General features: G+C 40.5%; 2 protein-coding genes across 4 annotated transcripts in view; one reads left to right on the forward strand and one right to left on the reverse strand.

Annotated features, from left to right (window-relative positions):
* The window catches only part of PPP1R1C (protein phosphatase 1 regulatory inhibitor subunit 1C), a 49,056-nt gene extending 39,831 nt beyond the window's left edge, over window positions 1-9,225 (forward strand). Inside the window, exon 5 of the mRNA XM_058839949.1 lies at window positions 6,924-9,225. Coding sequence (XP_058695932.1) covers window positions 6,924-7,012 — 89 coding nt within the window. The 3' untranslated portion in view covers window positions 7,013-9,225. The remainder of the gene's footprint in view (window positions 1-6,923) is intronic.
* A 94-nt stretch (window positions 9,226-9,319) lies between these two features.
* Window positions 9,320-16,869, reverse strand: part of PDE1A (phosphodiesterase 1A) — a 116,173-nt gene continuing 108,623 nt past the window's right edge. For all 3 annotated transcript variants that reach the window (XM_058840378.1, XM_058840379.1, XM_058840377.1), the window contains 2 exons: window positions 12,889-16,744; window positions 9,320-9,840 (listed from right to left, as the gene is read on the reverse strand). The gene's annotated coding sequence lies outside the window, so the exon portion shown is untranslated. The remainder of the gene's footprint in view (window positions 9,841-12,888; window positions 16,745-16,869) is intronic.

The following is a 16,869-nucleotide window of genomic DNA, read 5'->3' on the forward strand; positions in this document are numbered from 1 at the left end:
AGAGAATGGCACGGAGAGAGGCATTACAACGGCTGAAGAACCAGGGGGAAGGAGGACCAGGGTAAAAACTGTCAGAGGCAAAGACATCAGCAAGCTGGAAAGGATGGAGAGAGAGGTCACTGGGAAACTGGATCAAAGGAAATGGAGGATGGGGCCAGAGAGGGCTGGTAAGGTGGGACCAGTGAGCATCGTTTTTGGTGAGCTGAATGGTAGAGGGAGAAGGGGAGTCAGGTAGGGTTAAGGATAGGGTTAATGGCTTTTAAGAGTTACTAATGAAAGCTTAAGCTCTGAACTCTGACTTGTATGCAAGTAGAGTTTATCTAAACTACTCAGTTAAATAAAAATGGATTAAAGGTTTCAGGAACTGATTGTACAGATGAAGGAGAGAGATAATAGATCATTTATGCAAAGAGGAAGCAAGAGAAAGTTCAAAATAGTTTTTTGGGAAACTATAGAGTTTTTCTTACTGGTTTTCTGCTCTGCTCTTGCATGGAAAACATGCCCTCTTGTATTTCAGCTGTTTAAAAAAAGAAAAAATAAAATATATAGTAGGCTTAAATTTCTTTCCAGCCAAAGAACCAAATTTTTGATCAAGGAAGTCAAAATGCCTAGGAGATGTGTGCACAGGGGTAAGTTTTGAGTTTCTCCATGACCAGTAATGACAGCTGTGTTTCTGATATCTTCTCCAAATGGGGCAGAGAGAAGACAAGACACGCTTTTTTTGCATTTGAATAAATCTGGCAGTGTAGCTGGCATATACCTGATAATGAACATTTGAAGATATTGAAACTGGACTTTTCTAAATTTCTATGAAGAAGAAAGTGCCAAGAATGGAAGCTGGTGAAGCTGTATTCTGTTGAACTGAAAGTCATCACAGAGAGGAAAAGTTTTTAATAATTATTCATCTTCTGTCAAAGGAGGTTTCTGCCAGGCAGCTGCTCCTGCAGGCTCTGATGGTCCTCAGCTTCTGCTGGAGGTGGCAAGAGCAAGGAATCATTTGATGCTTTTCAGAGTTCAGCTGGTGCTTTTCAGAGCTGAGACAGTGTTCTGTGCCTGCCAGAGCTGGGCTGTGGTGCTCATGGCAGGGACAGGCTCTCCCACTGGCACTGTCCAGCAGAAGGGAGCACATTCCAATACAGAGAGCACCAGCTGTTTCTGGAAACATCTGGCAAAACATCTTGTGAAGGAGAGTCCATGTTACTCCCACTGAGCAAATCCCTAGCTGAGTGAGAAAGGCATTTCTTGTGAAACAGCATGCACAGGCCTTGCTTTTATTAGCACAGGATGGTTTTTAACCTGTTACATCTGCAGGGAGCTGAGCATATTCTTTTAATTGCAGTAGTAGTCAGCACCCTCAGGCACCACACTCTGGCAGTGACTGAGACAATGATCTGCCCCTGAGGCCCCCAAGGGAAGATGACCCATTTCAGCAGCAGTGCCAGGACTCCTCTGCAGAGGAGCAGCTCTGTGCCTCCCTCTCAGGAATTACATCTTTTCTGTTGCATTTCCATGCACGGGGCCACAGCCACGGTGTGATTTTTATGTGAGATTTTGGAGATCTCATGGGTGTATCTGTCACATGCAAGAAATGCTTCAGGTCCACTGACTTTAATCCCATTATTTTCATCCCTTATATTTGAGAAAAATATGTAGCTCACATACATGTATATATAAATCACAATGGATCACATAAACTAATTATGAGTTTATATGTTTTCCAAATTCAGAAATAATTGGTTTAGTCTGGCCCCATGGTTTTAAGGAGTGAAGAGGAATCTTATTCCTGAAATAAGTCTGGCTGGTGCAGCTAGACACTTTATCGCAGAGAAAGGAGTCATTTGAAGCTCTCAGGTGGATCAATATGTAGCCCACACAGTTAATGTTAATTCACTGTTGTAAATGTAAGATGCATTTACTGAGTTTTGATTTCATAAAATCATACAGTCATTTAGGTTGCAAGGAACCTTGGGAAGGTCCATAGTTCAACCTGATGCATAAAGCAGAATTAGCACCAAATTTAACAAGGTTGTTGAATGCTTTGACTAGTTCAGTACTGAAAATCTCCTTGAAGAGACACACCTCATTTTCACTGGGAAATCACACCAGTGCTTAAATACACTCAGTGAAATAATATCGTCCTTATATGCAGTCAGAAAATAGTCTCTTCCAGTTCACAACCAGACACCTTCATCTTCTGGGTAATTTTCCTTGGTACAGGCAGGATGCTGTCAGGTGCCCCAAAGCTGCCCCTGATCTGATGCAGCTGCTTGTTCTCCTGTGACTGTAGGGATGGCCCTGGGCATGGAGGAGGCTGCCCTGGGAGGCTTTGCCAGCTTCCTTTGGCTCTTGACAATGCTTTCCATTGCACCCAGCTCAGCCTAAGACCTGTGGTGGATGCTGGATTTAATGACATTAGTTTGCAGGGTTTTTTCTGTTTGGTTTCTGTCTGTTTGTTTGTTTGTTTGTTGGCATATTTTAAATCATAACTTCAATTGGGAAAAAACATTATGAGGAAGACACACCAGAGAAGTCAAAACATATTTAACTGATAAATGCAAACCAGAATGTACCATTAAAAAGAATAGTCCTTTTTTTTCTGTTTAGTGGTATGAGTATATGATATTTCTTTTGATATTCTCATTTTTGCTAAGGAAACTAGAAAATAATTCATCTAGCTCTGGCTGAGACATTTTTATTTGGCTGTTATCCTCTTTGGCCGGGTCTGTTTGCATGATAATTTCAAAGTGATTTGAGATCTGAAGTGCTGAAAATGAGCCTGTTTTATCTGTGCCTTTCACTGCTTTCTGCAAATCTGGAAATGTGTTTTTGATAGAGAGAGGATCAGCTCCAAATCATAAAACTAAATAACCCTTCAAACTTTAGGGAATTCAAGCTGCCAACCAGACTTCAATCCTGAGTTTGGTAAATGTCAACACCCTTCCTTGGGCGGTGAAGCAGAGTGAAGGAAGAAGTGTTAAATAGGATGGGGAGCTGCCTTAATTACTTGAATATTTTTAATTTTTTTTTTCCAGGAGATACTTAATTCAGGAACACTTGGTTATTTCAAATCTTGTGACCCTACTTAGCTTTCTAAGCTGGTGCTTTGGTTAGATGGAGAGAAGCTAAAAGACAGCTGCTGATGAAGCAGCACGGATGTGATGTGACTACAAAAATGACAGAAAATTGTCCCATTCTCATTCATAATTTATAAGTATCTAGAATTCTACAAATATTCTTTGAGACAGTGACTTCATCTAAAATGACAGTTCAAATTATATTAGTGTATGGCTGCTCAATCTGGTTTGGAATTATGGGTTTGTTTATCAACATTAATTGGATTAAATTACCTGCGGTGAAATATAAGCCCTTTGAGAAAAAGCAATTCTTGTCCTGATGGCTTTAGCAGTGTTCAGACAGACTTTGTTTTAAAGTAGCATAAGGATGAGTGTGAACACATTGCGAGTATGAAACATTTTCAGGGAGTGCTGAGAAGGGGCAGTGCTTGGTCTGGAAGGGGATTTTTGCTGCCAGACATCCCAGGTGAAGAGCAGAGCCCCAGGCAGGGTGTGACATTGTGAAGCAGGGGCTGGGTCAGGTGCAGAGGGATTTGGGAACCCGTGGGGACAGTGGGATGGTGGCACCCTGTGAGCCCCATCGCCAAGAAAGGGCAGAGCAAGGCAGGGCACCCAGTGAAAAGGAGCAGCATCAGGACAGTGCAGGCACAGCCTTTCAGGAAACTGAGTGTCAACAAATTAATCGCCTGGAAAAAGGGACATTGATGGGACACGGTGACTCCATGGATCAGCACTTGCAATCCTCCCTATTTGCAACTGATACGGTAAAGCTTGTGCAGTTTATGTGGAATTGGTAACTTGATGTTTCTAACTTGGATGTGCTCTTACATGCAAACCATTTCTTCTAAAATATCCTGGCTCTGTTTTGCTTTTTTGATGCAAGTAAATTCTTACAGTCTGTATTTCATGCTCATCTTTACACTGTGTTCAGTCAATGAACAGAAATAATCCCCAAACTACAGCATTTTGGTCCTTCTTGATTACTAGCTGAGAAAGCTGAAGGCATGAACTGTGTTACTGGTACAAAGATTGGAAACATGAGAAGGAAATATCCCTTTGGATAAATTAGTGTTGCCATAGCTGTGGTTGTAAAACTGGTTGAGGTGACCTGACTAATGAATTTTTACTCAGCCTCTAACAGAATGTAACCTTTCAGCAAACAATTCAGATATTGCTAAGCAAAGATGCTGAACCCATCCAGCAATACACTCTGTGGGTAGAGCTTCACCTCACTGCCTGCTTGTTGTATGGTTCATATTGACAAAGGGTAGGGCACAGCCTGGATAAACCACTGGAGTCACGCTGCAGAGCCACTCTAGCAGCCTCTTCTTTGAGCTGTGGCTGAATGTGCCAGTGTGCACCTGCCCAGCTCCGGTGCCTTCTGACCACCCTTGGCAGCCGCTGCTGGCTACTGCAATGTTACGTGCCTAGATACGCCTTTAATCCAAGAGCATGATTGCTGTAATTTAACTAAATATTTTTGTTACTCCAGGCCATTCTTTTTCCACTGTAAAAGTCTGCAGCTTTGTGCAGGAAATGTATCTTTACAGGACAGTTACCAGCATTTCCTGTCATCCATGTTCATGTGTTACTGACAGGAATTTTATTACCTCTGTGTCAATTCACACTAATTTATTCCATTGTGTAGATGGGCATCTTATTTCATAATGCCACACCAAGGGTCTGTTCATTCTGACAACCTGATGCTGTGAGAAGATCTTGGGGCTTCTATAAAGTGCATGAAGTCTTGTGCACTTATTGGTCAGAGAAGAAAACTTTCAAGGGCCACTGTAGCATAAAATGACTGGCAGAGGTGAAGGCAGGCTGCAGAATGGAGGTTATGAAATAATCATTAAATAAGATCAATAGCTACTTGCCATGCAAATTCAATGGGTAATGCTCATTGATGTAATTTCCTGCAATTTTCATATTTAATACTGCAATTAAACCACATAACCAAAAGTCTTCACTCCTAAAAAAAATGCAGTCCGTTGTTTCATCATACCGTGTATCACATGCTTTCTTTTCTGTCTATAACTTTCCCCTTCTCATCTTTGAAAAGCTCCCTAAAAAAATTATTCACTCTGGCTCCTAGCAATTCCTGTCTGAAGTACTGAACAGAAGCTGTTAGATGAGTACTGTGAATTGTGCAAGAAATAGCTCCGTAAGTGCAGAGGAAACAACAGGAGACAAATTTACCTTAAAAACACAACATAATTTGGAAACAAATGTCCATTAACCTATAGGTAGGTGAAACCATATTTAAAGTGCTTGCCTTACTAAAGGGTGTTGCTAAAGAGGAGCTGCTAAGAGCTTGGTAGTAGCTGAGCACCTTCACGTATCACAGTTCCTTAATTAGAAATAGCTTGATTATTGCAGGGCACACTTATAAGAGCTGTGGCTTTGGAGCATTAATGTATTTGCTTGGTTTATGTTGGAGCAACAGTTTCCCAGGAGGCTGTGTGCTGCCATTTGTGTGGAAGAAAAGAGAGAGGAGGCCAGAGCCCAGCACACAGTGATGGACTCCTGTTAGAAGTGGAGCTGGCTGTTGTACAGCCATTGTAAGATACTGTTTTCTGTTATTTGTAACTTCGTGGAACTGGAATAACTTATGCTGAGGTTTTTTTCAAATCCACATTTGGGAAAAAAATCTATCCTGTATTTTGGAGTGGTGTGGACATAAACAATGAGGTGCAGGAATTTCCAGATTAAGTGACACTGGGGCCAAAACTCTTGGATTTAGACCATCATCAATTCTTCTTACTCACAATTAGCAGTAATCTGGATCTTGTCCTCACCCCTCAAGGGTGAACCCCTTTTTGAAAACTGTGCACCCCTACATGTGCTATGACTTGCAGAGTGCACACTGGTGTTTGATTATCTAGCAGTGATAATATAAAGCAGCTTGGGTGTCATTTCTCCTCATTACAGAGGGGAAGTGGTATGAAAGGGAAGCTTTTTTCCTGGCAGTTGATCTTTGATGAAATCAAAAATATTTGTATGTAATGATAGTAGTGACACCAGAAAATAGCCTGATTCAGGCTTATATTTTGTTCAAATCATGCATTTTTGATGAATAGTTATGTTCCTACTTTGTCAGAAACTGGGGCACCCTGAGACTAGTCATGCACATTTGCTCTTTAGATTTTTTGAAAATAACAACTCTTCCTCTCTGGTCTCTCTGCCATCTTTTTGTCATGATGTTTCTTCCTTTTCCAGCTTAAATTCTATCACACCAAGGCAGAGCTGAGAAGATGGGATTAGGCCCATTCACTGAAGTCTGTTTCCTTGTACTGAACATGAGACAGGGAAATAGCTGTAATTTGATTCATTTTCATAAAGTCTATTTCACTTGTTGGCTGAAACCAGCCAGCAGTAAGTACTTTATAACTTTCCTCAAACCTGAACTTCCAAATACCCTGTGATAGGTATTTACCCTTTTCATCCAGCCCCTCATGGTGTTTGGAGGCCAAAAGAACACATTCTCCACACATTCTCCATGTAAGAAATTATCCAGTGTTGTCACAGCTTTGGTGCCAGCAGTGTCCTCTCTGTCAGGCTCTCTTTGCCTCAGGACAGCTTTACAATGGTGTTCAACACAAACTTGACCAAGGACCAAGGAAAAAAGAGATGCAACTACTGTTCAGAGCCTTTATTCAAGGAAGAGAATATCTCTGTTGTAAATACCCCATAATATGACTTGAACTACAAGGTTTGTGTAAAAGAGGAGTAATTATGGACATTAAACTTGCCCTTATTTTGGTTTTCTGTTTCTCCCTTCAAAAAAAAAAAAAAAAAAAACCTCATGCAAGTGGACTACAACCTTAACCATGACCTCTGTATTTTCAGGGATTAAGCATCTGAAGAGTCAGAGTGACTCAGTGTTTCCAGAAGAAGAGGAGGGGGTTGGCGAGAGGGAAGAGGAGTGGGGCCATTAACCAGCACAAGGCGGCAGAGCCCGGTCCCGGAGAGTGACAGAGCTGCCCCTTGGCCCCGTCATGCCCTGCCTGCTCCTGTGTCCAGGGGGCTCTGCAGGCACTGCACACGTGTCCAGTGACCCTTCTTCCTGGAGACAAAACAGTTATTTTAAAGTCCTTTTTTCCTTTTCTTTTCTATCACTTAGAAATGTTATTCGCAAATGTGTTAGCTCCCTGACGTCAGTACTGCCAGAGCTTAACTACTGCGTGTGAGCTGTATCTAAGGCTTGTTGTAAATAAAGGTGATTTAAAAGGTACAAAATAAATAATACATTAATTTAGACAAGATTGTCTATTGTACAGAGGGTTTGTCTTGCTACAGAGAAATGTTCATATAAAATGATCCTTTCAGTTAAGGGCAGTTTTTACCATTGTTGGAAAAGTTACTTGCATTGATGTGGACAGAAGAAAGGTAACAAAGTAAGCAGAGGTGACTGTCTAGAGAATGATGCAAAGACACTCTTCCCTATGTTCCCTGGGTATGTGACACTTAAATACTTGTCTTGATTTTGGTCTGACGCTGCCTTGTCACAGCAGCCAAAAGGACTTCTCTCTACACAAGATCTCTGTTATCTGGAGGTATTCAGTGTGGGAGTGAGGAGCACGGGCATGTGCAAGGCCTGGGAGCAAGGTCCCAGCCCCAGCTGAGCCATGGGAAGTGCCACATCCCCCCTTGTCACCTGCAGCAAGGACAGGTCACAGCCTTCCTGCCCTGCACCCAGCTCAGCCTGAGCCAGTGACTGACAGCACAGCAAGCTGCACGAATGCACTTGTGTCTGAGTCCCGGGGTTTTGGCTGAAGTCAGCATGGTTCATTTTCATCTTTTAGACCATGCAAACCGTATGGCATGAAATGGAATAAGGTAGAGAAGGAAAACGATGTTTCTTCAGAGTGACACTTAAGAGATTATTTCAATTTTCCAGTCAATGGTAGATTTTTAAATTAATTCGCTGTCATTTTATATTAACTGTTTGCCTTTGATATTTTATCCTCAGTTTAACTTTTCACTGCTGCAAGGCTCTTTTAAAGGGTTGTGCTAAAAAAAAATTAAAAAAATAAAAAGAAAGAAGGGATGAAATATAGGAAAACACAGAGCCTTTTGTCTATGCCTTGCATGCTGATTTCAGTCTCAATCTGAGGTCTTCTACGAAGACCTGCTAAGAACAGGATCTGTCAACTAGTGTTTCTTTATATCTGAGAGCCATTTTTTTCCCTCCGTCTGTATCTCTGTATCTGTCCTCTTTGCTTCCAGTTTCTGTAGAAACACTGCAGACAGGATCCACGACTCCAGCTCAGCAAGGGTGTGCAAGAAGGACTAAAGAAGGACTCTGCAATTATACAGGAGCCACTACAGGACCTACAGGACTGAGAGCTTTTTATGCCCCAAACAAGTAAAAGAAGGAAATGACCCTTCAAAAACCGTTTGAGTGGCCCCAAGTCAGGACTGGAATGGCAGCAAGAAGAGCTGGGCTCAGGTCCCAGCTTTGCCATGGCTTTGCTTTCACACAGCACCAGGCTCTTCACAAAATTGCTTGCTGCCACAGTACTCCTAAGGTGTGAATCAGACGTTGGTGTTTAACCTCACACCATCTCTCTGTGTTGCTAGCTAATAAAGCACTTTGGATATTAATGGCTTTTTGCTGGTTATTAGTACCCACAGGCTGCAGATGAGAAGTGTCCAGAACTCCTGAGCAAAAGGAAGGACGGACATGATTTATAACGCTCGACATCCGGACAAGGTATTGAACACTGTGGAATCTCAGCAACACACAAAGCACCTGGTGGGAGCTTGGAGAATTCATCACTGAACATGCTGTTTCAGGTTGACTGTTGGACCCGAGTATAATTACACTTTATAAATAATAGGGAAAAAAATCCCATCCAGATTTAGTTTGGACTGTATTTGACTTACAGAATGGTATATGTTGTTTATTCTCAAGGTGCAAAATCAGATAATACTTAAGTAGGTATTAAGAGTCAAGATTTAAAACTCCTTTCTAAAGCATTCTGAAGTATGCTCTCTAAAGCATACTTTCCACAGAAGTCAGAGGAATTCTGCTTGAGAAAGACCACAGGTTTTGGCTGAAACATATTTTCCTTTGGGGAAATACAAATGTAGTGTACAGGAGAACTTATATTATCCTGCCATCAATTCCATCAATTTAATTATTGGATTTCTTGCCTCTTTTTTTTTTTTTTTTTTTTTTTTTTTTTTTTTTTTTTTTAATACAGCTGTAACTTCTGTTGAAGTCTTCAAGGATTCTCTTCTTCTCACAGTACCATTATTTCTCCCCAGTAATGTAAACTGAAAAATCACCATTAGTTCTTGCACAGTTGGTGTTATTTGACTAAAAGTGTCACATCCAACACTGACTCCAAGGCAGGGCTGCAGGAGAGGTTCTATTGCCTGTGCTTGGGTGAGGGTCTCCTGGGGTCCAGGCAGTCAGTAAGGAAGGGACTTCCAGTTCATTTGCACTTCCTGTAACATCAAGGGCCAGGCTGGTGGTGGTTTTCAGTCTTTAAAAAAAAAAGAGCATTTTTTTTGCTTCAGGAGGTGAAGCATTGGGTGTCTCTCTCCTGAGCTGGCCTGGGAAGGCTGTGATGGTTGTGGGAGGACCCAAGTAGGGCTCCTGCAGGCTGCAGGTCTGCCTTTGTACAGCTGGCACTCTACAACAAAATGTCCTGCTCAGTGCAGGGCTCCCCTCCTCATTTCTTCTCTCTTGAGACAAGTTTTTTTTCATGAGGGACCTTGTTCCTGCAGAAAATAAGGCATTGTCTGTCTGCTAACCCTGGGGGGACAATATAAGAGCATATTTAAAACATGCTGTCCCTCAAACTCCCCTTTCTTCCTCCCCTATTGCATCCATGTTAGTGCCTAGGCCCACAGATGTTCTTTTTTCATTCTTTTTATTATTTTTTCTATAGCAGTTCAGCACAAGAGCGAGCTCCAGAAAGAGCCTCAGTTGTTCTGTTGATTCCTGACATGTGCAATTACATTTAACCTTTTCATGCACGGCATTATGCTTGGCAACTGAGTGGATGCTAAATGCCGTCTGCTTTGCCGTATTCTCTCCTTTATCCTCCAGTGAGGACAGCAGCATTCTGAGCAAATCTCAAGCAAGATATTTGTGCACCCTCTGCTAAACCTCAGGCTGCTTGATAAGATGCTACTAATCTCCAGTTTCATCAAAGTGGGCTGATGGAGTTTATGCAAGTTCAGTGTCTGTATTCTGCTATAGATTTTCTGTGTTTTTATTAAATAATCCTGGGGGTTTAGGGCAGAAAAATAGTTTGGTATTTCTGCTAGGCCATACACAATTTTGTAATGATTCATTTGCCTAGCATATACTGACCCTTAGTGGTACACTGAGATTTTAATTGCATTGCCAAGTTTCTAAATTTTGCTTTTCTCTTTGGCCCAACTGTTCAGAAAATGGCAGGAATATTTGCTGTGCATCAGGATAGTCTATCTATGTAAATAGCCCACAATGTCTTCAACAGACATTAACAGGCATGTGAAAATAATGATGACAGGTGTTATTAGCTCTTCTGAAGGGAGGGCTGTGGGAAGCAGGAGTGTCGAAAGGTTATTCCAAAATGCAAAACAAAAATGCTGGCATTGAGAAGCAATACTCTCCACATAATGAGAAACAAATAAGAACTCAGTATCTGGCACTAACGAACACCTCAAGCTAACTGTGGAATGAGTATTAATTAGGTTTCCAAAATAGCATCTTTCTGAAAAGCAGCTGAGGTGTAATATTGCTCCTTATTAATCAAAGCAATGGGACAATGTGAACTCTGCAAAAAATAAATGGTTTGCAGATGGCTGTGTGCATCTTTAATAATGACAGAAGAACACAAGTTACAGCTTTAAATGCCAGGGACCCTTTCTGCATCTTCTCCTTTTCAGAGAGCGATATTTGCAGTTTTCAAGGCAGTGAGGAAAGTGTGTTGGTTTCTTATTACATTTTCCCTGCAGCATAAATTCTGTTGATGTGCTTCCCTAATCATTCTAATTATACTGCCATATGTTGCTCTCATCTTTCTTTTTCTCTCCTAATGGGACATAGATTCTCTCTTTTGAATATGTCATTTGTTTATTACATTTATCAAGGGTTTTAACATTATATGGGACTTTTAATTGCTTTTTTAAACACTCAGCAGATTGAATATTAAAAACAGACATGAAGGTCAACTATAAATAATATTTAAATTGCTCATGACATTTTTATTCTCTAATTTACTGGAAATATCAATTCTGTAGTCATGCTCCTGTATCTACTATTTACTTGAAACCACACAAATGTCCTCCAGAGCTACTCTGGCCGCAGTCACAGCTCTGCCCTGCCCCAAACCACCTTGTGCCTAGCAGAATAGGAGTCTTCCCCAGGTGGGAAGGCTAAAATAAAGAAGCATCATGCTTTATATTAAAATGTTTGACCCAAATATGTTGCCATTAATTCCAGTTGTGAACTACTGCTGAACCCCAAACAATAAATGTGAACGTTCATTTCTGACAAGTAAGAAAAATACGGTTCTCTCTCAAAGCTGAGCAGTCTCAAAGACAAGAAAGCACAATTTCAATAAAAGAATTCAAGATGGTTTAACTTTTAAAGTTGAACATGTGCTTTGTACAGAGACATAAGACCCTCAGAGTACCCTGCACTGCAGAAACCAAAATCTGTAAGCCAGCTGAACACAGAGAAAGCAAGAGACAACCAATTACAATTAACAAATTAATTTCTTGTAAAATGTCATAATCTCTCTTGGCTTTCATGGAAACACACCATAGGTAAATTTGACCCTTTGGCTCATTGAATTTTGATTGAGATAATCATGTCAGGCTTTATACAAATAATTAGCCAATACTTGCATGTAACTTGATGTTTATTCATGGTATTAAGATACAAGTCCCACAGTCTTTCTTGCAGGTTCAGGAGTGCTGCTTGTAGGTGCCCCAGCATTAGGTGCCATGTGGTGATGAGACAGCTTTAAAACTACAGTCCAAATAAAAGTGAAGAAACTTCTATTCTGCTTAACTGTTCCATCTTAAAGCCAAGATTGTACCTACCATTTTGATTTTTATCCCTTATTTAGCTACAACTTTGTTACTTCTGGTTTGTAATAACGACCTATACAGGATGTTGCAAATGCATAAAACTCAACAGCTTTAAAGTTCATATACCATATAATCTGTCAGAATAGATGATTTTTTAAAGATATTATCTGTCCAAGTTCAGCTAATTAAGTTCCCCAAAAATTCTCCGCCTGAAGGCCATAAGCAAAGGGCTTGCCTAGGCCCAAAGAAAGTATTTTGCAGCGAAGTTCACCCCAAAACAGTTTTATAAGAGATTTTTTCCCATTTTTTATAAGAGATTTTTTTCTATTTATAACCCTATGGTTATGACTTTCTTCTTTGTTCCCAGGGGAAAACTTAGATATTCACAGTTTGATAAAACCTCTGAATGTTTGCCCTGGGACATGGAAAAGGAGTCTCTGGAGACCCATTAAATAATTAAATGACCAGGAAAGTAAAATTATTCCAGGGCAGTAGCCTAAATGTTTGCATAGTGTTTGACAGAGGACAATTTCTTTTACTCATAGCAGTAAATTCATTTCCACAAATTTTTCCATACTGTTTTTCAAGGATGTGATTTATTTTAAAAATGCCTTAAAAGGGATGTGCTCCCCTTTCAGACAAACCTTTTTCTGCTAAACTACTGTACACAGAAATCTCTAGTCTGCTGCTGGAGAATGTTAGTCATACTTACATTTTCTTCTTTCTCATAAAATAACTGTATAGTCTGTTAAAAATACACATTTTAGACACTTACCCCTAGTGATCTTGATTTGTTAATTTGAAATTATTTTCATCACAGTAGTGGCTTGTTTGACTTCTGGCATCTCTACAAGAAGAAGGTCCTTTGTGCATGTAGCTCAGATAGCACCTGGAAAAGAGGAACTGCAAAGAATGTGATATAAAGTAGTTGACTTGGGTTATTTTCATCATGTACCTAGTTAGGATTTGATACATGTTTGAGCCTGTGAGATTATTTCCATTCATTTTCAATCCAAGTAGAAAGGGGCCCTGTTTAATTCCATTTACACTGAACTTGGATTATAAAATTTACACCATGCCATGGAGGTATCTCTCAAAGTCAAACCCTTCCTGATTAATTGATGCTAACAAGTACAGTCCCAGCAGCTCCTTCAATTTCAACCACAGTAAGACATTTTTGTGTAAAATATTATAAATGTTACTGGTCATGTTTTTTCTTCATGCGAGGGCTGTTTTAGCCATAAAGGCTAAGAAGGCAGGACTCTCTTAAAGAGATTGTTTTCAAATGTGTTATGAGGATGTGAGTGAGTTTGTGTGGAAAACTGTGACAGTAATGGAAAACCTGGGGAGTCCCAAAAGGGTGAAAGGGTTGGAAACGACCATATATGCACTGTCACTTCTCAAACACAATCATACACAAATGAGCAAAAATGATCCAGGAAATCGAATTTGAAACTAACACTCAGGAGCTTCACAATCCTTGCCCTCAAGTCAGATTTATTTGGGAATATCATCATAGGAAATATGGACAAATACAGCAGAATAAAAACACACAGTTGTAGATTGCCTCCTTGAAAATTAAATAAAAAAAATACTGGCTAGATCATAACCCATAACAATATTACATAATATATCTGTCATATATCTCAAGATAAAAGTACAAAATAAAACTCTTGAGGGCTCATTTATAGCTACAGCTCCTCAGTGTGCTCAGCGCAGGGTACATGCCCAGAATGCTGTGGGAGAGATGCGGATGCAAACACCATTTCTTGGGGCCCCATGCAGTGTTTTGGTAGCGCAGCCTCACAGGTTTCAGAGATAAAACTGCTGTTCAGGGAGAGGCTCTCTCAAGAAGCCTTTCTGCCATATGAACTCAAATTTCACCCAGCCCAAAGCCTTAACCAACATGTGTTGGCTCTATTGGTCTTCTCCATCAAAGAAAATTCCTCCTTGTCCAAACAAAAAGCTTTGGGTCGTGTCCAGGCAAAATCTTGCTAAGACTAAAGGAAGGAAGAAAGAAAATCAGCTGGCATAAACAAAAAACTAAGGACTCTTCTTGTATTTCAGTAACATCTACCACAGTGATAAAATCTGAATACAAATGAGCAAATAGGATTATTTATAGAAAAAAAATCACTCTTCTATCCTAATGAATGAGATCTGCAGGCAATGAGTGCCTCCTGTGAGACCAGGAGCTCCTTCTAGCTCCTGCAGTGGGAGATCTTGGTGCTCGCTGTGACAACTGAGAGGACACCAAGAGCCCCACAGGGAGCTTCGAGCTCTCTGCAGAATCTGTTCTATTTTCTGCATGTATTTCCAGGTGAAAATTTTTGTGGAGTAATAAATCTCAATGGGATAGAGACACAGAAAAAAAGCCAACTTTAAGTTCAACTATGGTAAAAGTGTGAAATTGAAAATGCAATATAAAGATTAAATTCTGATTGCTTCAGACTTTCAGTCTTAGTGAATCATAAATTACCATGTTGAAAAACAGTCAGTAGCAAGTATCTAACTGGCCTAGTTTTTAAAGTTTTAAATTTTGTTCTTTTCAAAATTGGTGGGAACTATAGATTATCTAAAAACTATAGATTACCCTAAAATAAGTTTCCAACTTCTCAGATCTTAATCAAAAAGGTTTTCCACTGCCACAGCATATGGCAATTTATAATTAAAAAAAGTCTGATATGACCATTAAGTTTCTTCTCTTGTCATTAGGACAAAAAGAAGCCATAAGATGGTTTACATTTTATTACAAAGGAAAAGAAAGAGTCCAACATTCCCAAAAAGGATGCAAAGGTGCACAGAGCGGTCCAGGCTACTAATAATTTGCTCAAACACCAGCAGAGAATATATAAATTCTTAACTCTTAGCAAAAAATATTGATTGCATTATAACATCTATGATACAATTTCATCTGTTAACATTTCATTCGTTAACGGCACTGTACAGAAATTTGTCCATGCTAAATACAAGCCTTGGATCAGATACACAAAACAATTTAAATGTATTTTTTACATCCTATATGCACAAACATTTCTTAAGTTAAAACTATGCATACTACTTAATGCATAGCACATATATGGCTTACATATTCAGTGACAGGAATTCCATCTTTTGGCATGCCCTTGTCCCAGGGCTCAGAGCTTACACTGTTCCCAGCTCAGTTTTGACTGCTTTGCCGTCCGAAAAGAGACAGTCAACAGGTATGGACATGTAAGGGCCCCTCAGTGAAGGTGATTGTTTTATGATTCCTTCCTCAGTCGGACAAAACGTGCCCTTGTTGAGGTGGAGCCTGATGCCTGCTGAGCTCCAGTTGGATCCCTGAAGCAGCAGAGGGACAGCACAGAGGTCTCAATCACCCTTGGCAGGGAGGAGAGTGCCACTGCCCCCACGAGTCCCCTTCAGAGTGGACCATGGCAGATTAGAAAGATTGTTTTGTTCAGTGAGGTAATAACCACGGGGTCCAAAAAGGAGAACAGGGAGTGCAGTGACCTGAGCCACCTGAGTGCCTACAACCCGAATGGGAGCCTAGAAGTTTCCTGGCAGGCTCCAGCAGAGGGAAATGAAGTTGTGTAAGACACCCAGGGGAACCAGGAGGGGTCATGTGCAGCTCGAGGGAAGAAGAGATGAAAATGGAGTTTCTTTACGGGCACAGTTTGGGCTGGAGGGCTCATTCTGAGGCTTCTTGCAGAGGTAACTGCCTGCGTGCTGCCATTTTTGCCGCCCCTCAAGAAGAAACAAACTCTAGCAAAGATGTTGCAGGATGCATATTGTCACCTTTGCATTTGAGATAAACCGTGACATAAGGCCTCGGCGTCACCTCGCAATTCTGTCTGAGAGGCAACACAACATTCTGCTGAACTGAAGCAATTTTCATGTATTTCTGTTGCTGTCCCTTCCACCCTACAAAAGAGTAAGTACCAGCTTCACTGTAGGGCTGACACCAGTACTGATGTCTTTCAAAATATTACAGGATTCGGGATGTTTTAATCTTTAACACCACATGCTATTCAATTAATTTTAAAGAGATATTTCAAATACTTTCAAATTTGCTCCACACCAGTTCTGTCCGTATGGCAGCCACTGCACCGGAGAAGAATCTTCATTCATGCAGGCTGGTCAGCGTAACTTTACAACTTCCCTGTACAGTCTACAAACATTTATTTCCAGATTTTTTAAGGAAGCTAACAAGTAGGACTTTTATGGTGCATGCAGCATGATTGCATGAACAAGTATCCAGAAACACATTTCATTTTGATTTTCCATTTTCATTGGACACCAGCAGCAGTGATGCGTAACAGCAATCCCAGGCAGATGACAGACATCATGTTTTCACATGTCTCGTGATTAACTGGAAATGTCTGGTACCAGTGATGCAACAAAGCAAGGTCCAACTTTGGCTGAAAAAATTATTTTGGCTAGTTTAAGAAAGCAGAATAGAAGAGGAAATAGCAACACATATACAACTGAAATCTTGCAAGTTGTTAAGTGCCTTGAGTTACCAGCTCAGGGTTTTACATTTTTGAACATTTTGTTCAATCAGTCTCCACAGAAATAGGATGATCCAAGAACAAGTTGACAGATAACAGCCTCTGAGATCCTGAGGTAGGAACAGCTAGAGTTCTTTTCTCCTGCAACAGAGGCCAAATGAAAATTCATAAACAAGAGATTTCTGATACTACTACTTCCAATATTCCAATTGTGGATGATTTATCACATGATCATTTAGTCTGAAACTAAGGATTTAGAGGTTTAG

The sequence above is a fragment of the Poecile atricapillus genome, chromosome 5 (assembly GCF_030490865.1).
Source record: "Poecile atricapillus isolate bPoeAtr1 chromosome 5, bPoeAtr1.hap1, whole genome shotgun sequence".
Classification (NCBI taxonomy): Eukaryota; Metazoa; Chordata; class Aves; order Passeriformes; family Paridae; genus Poecile; species Poecile atricapillus.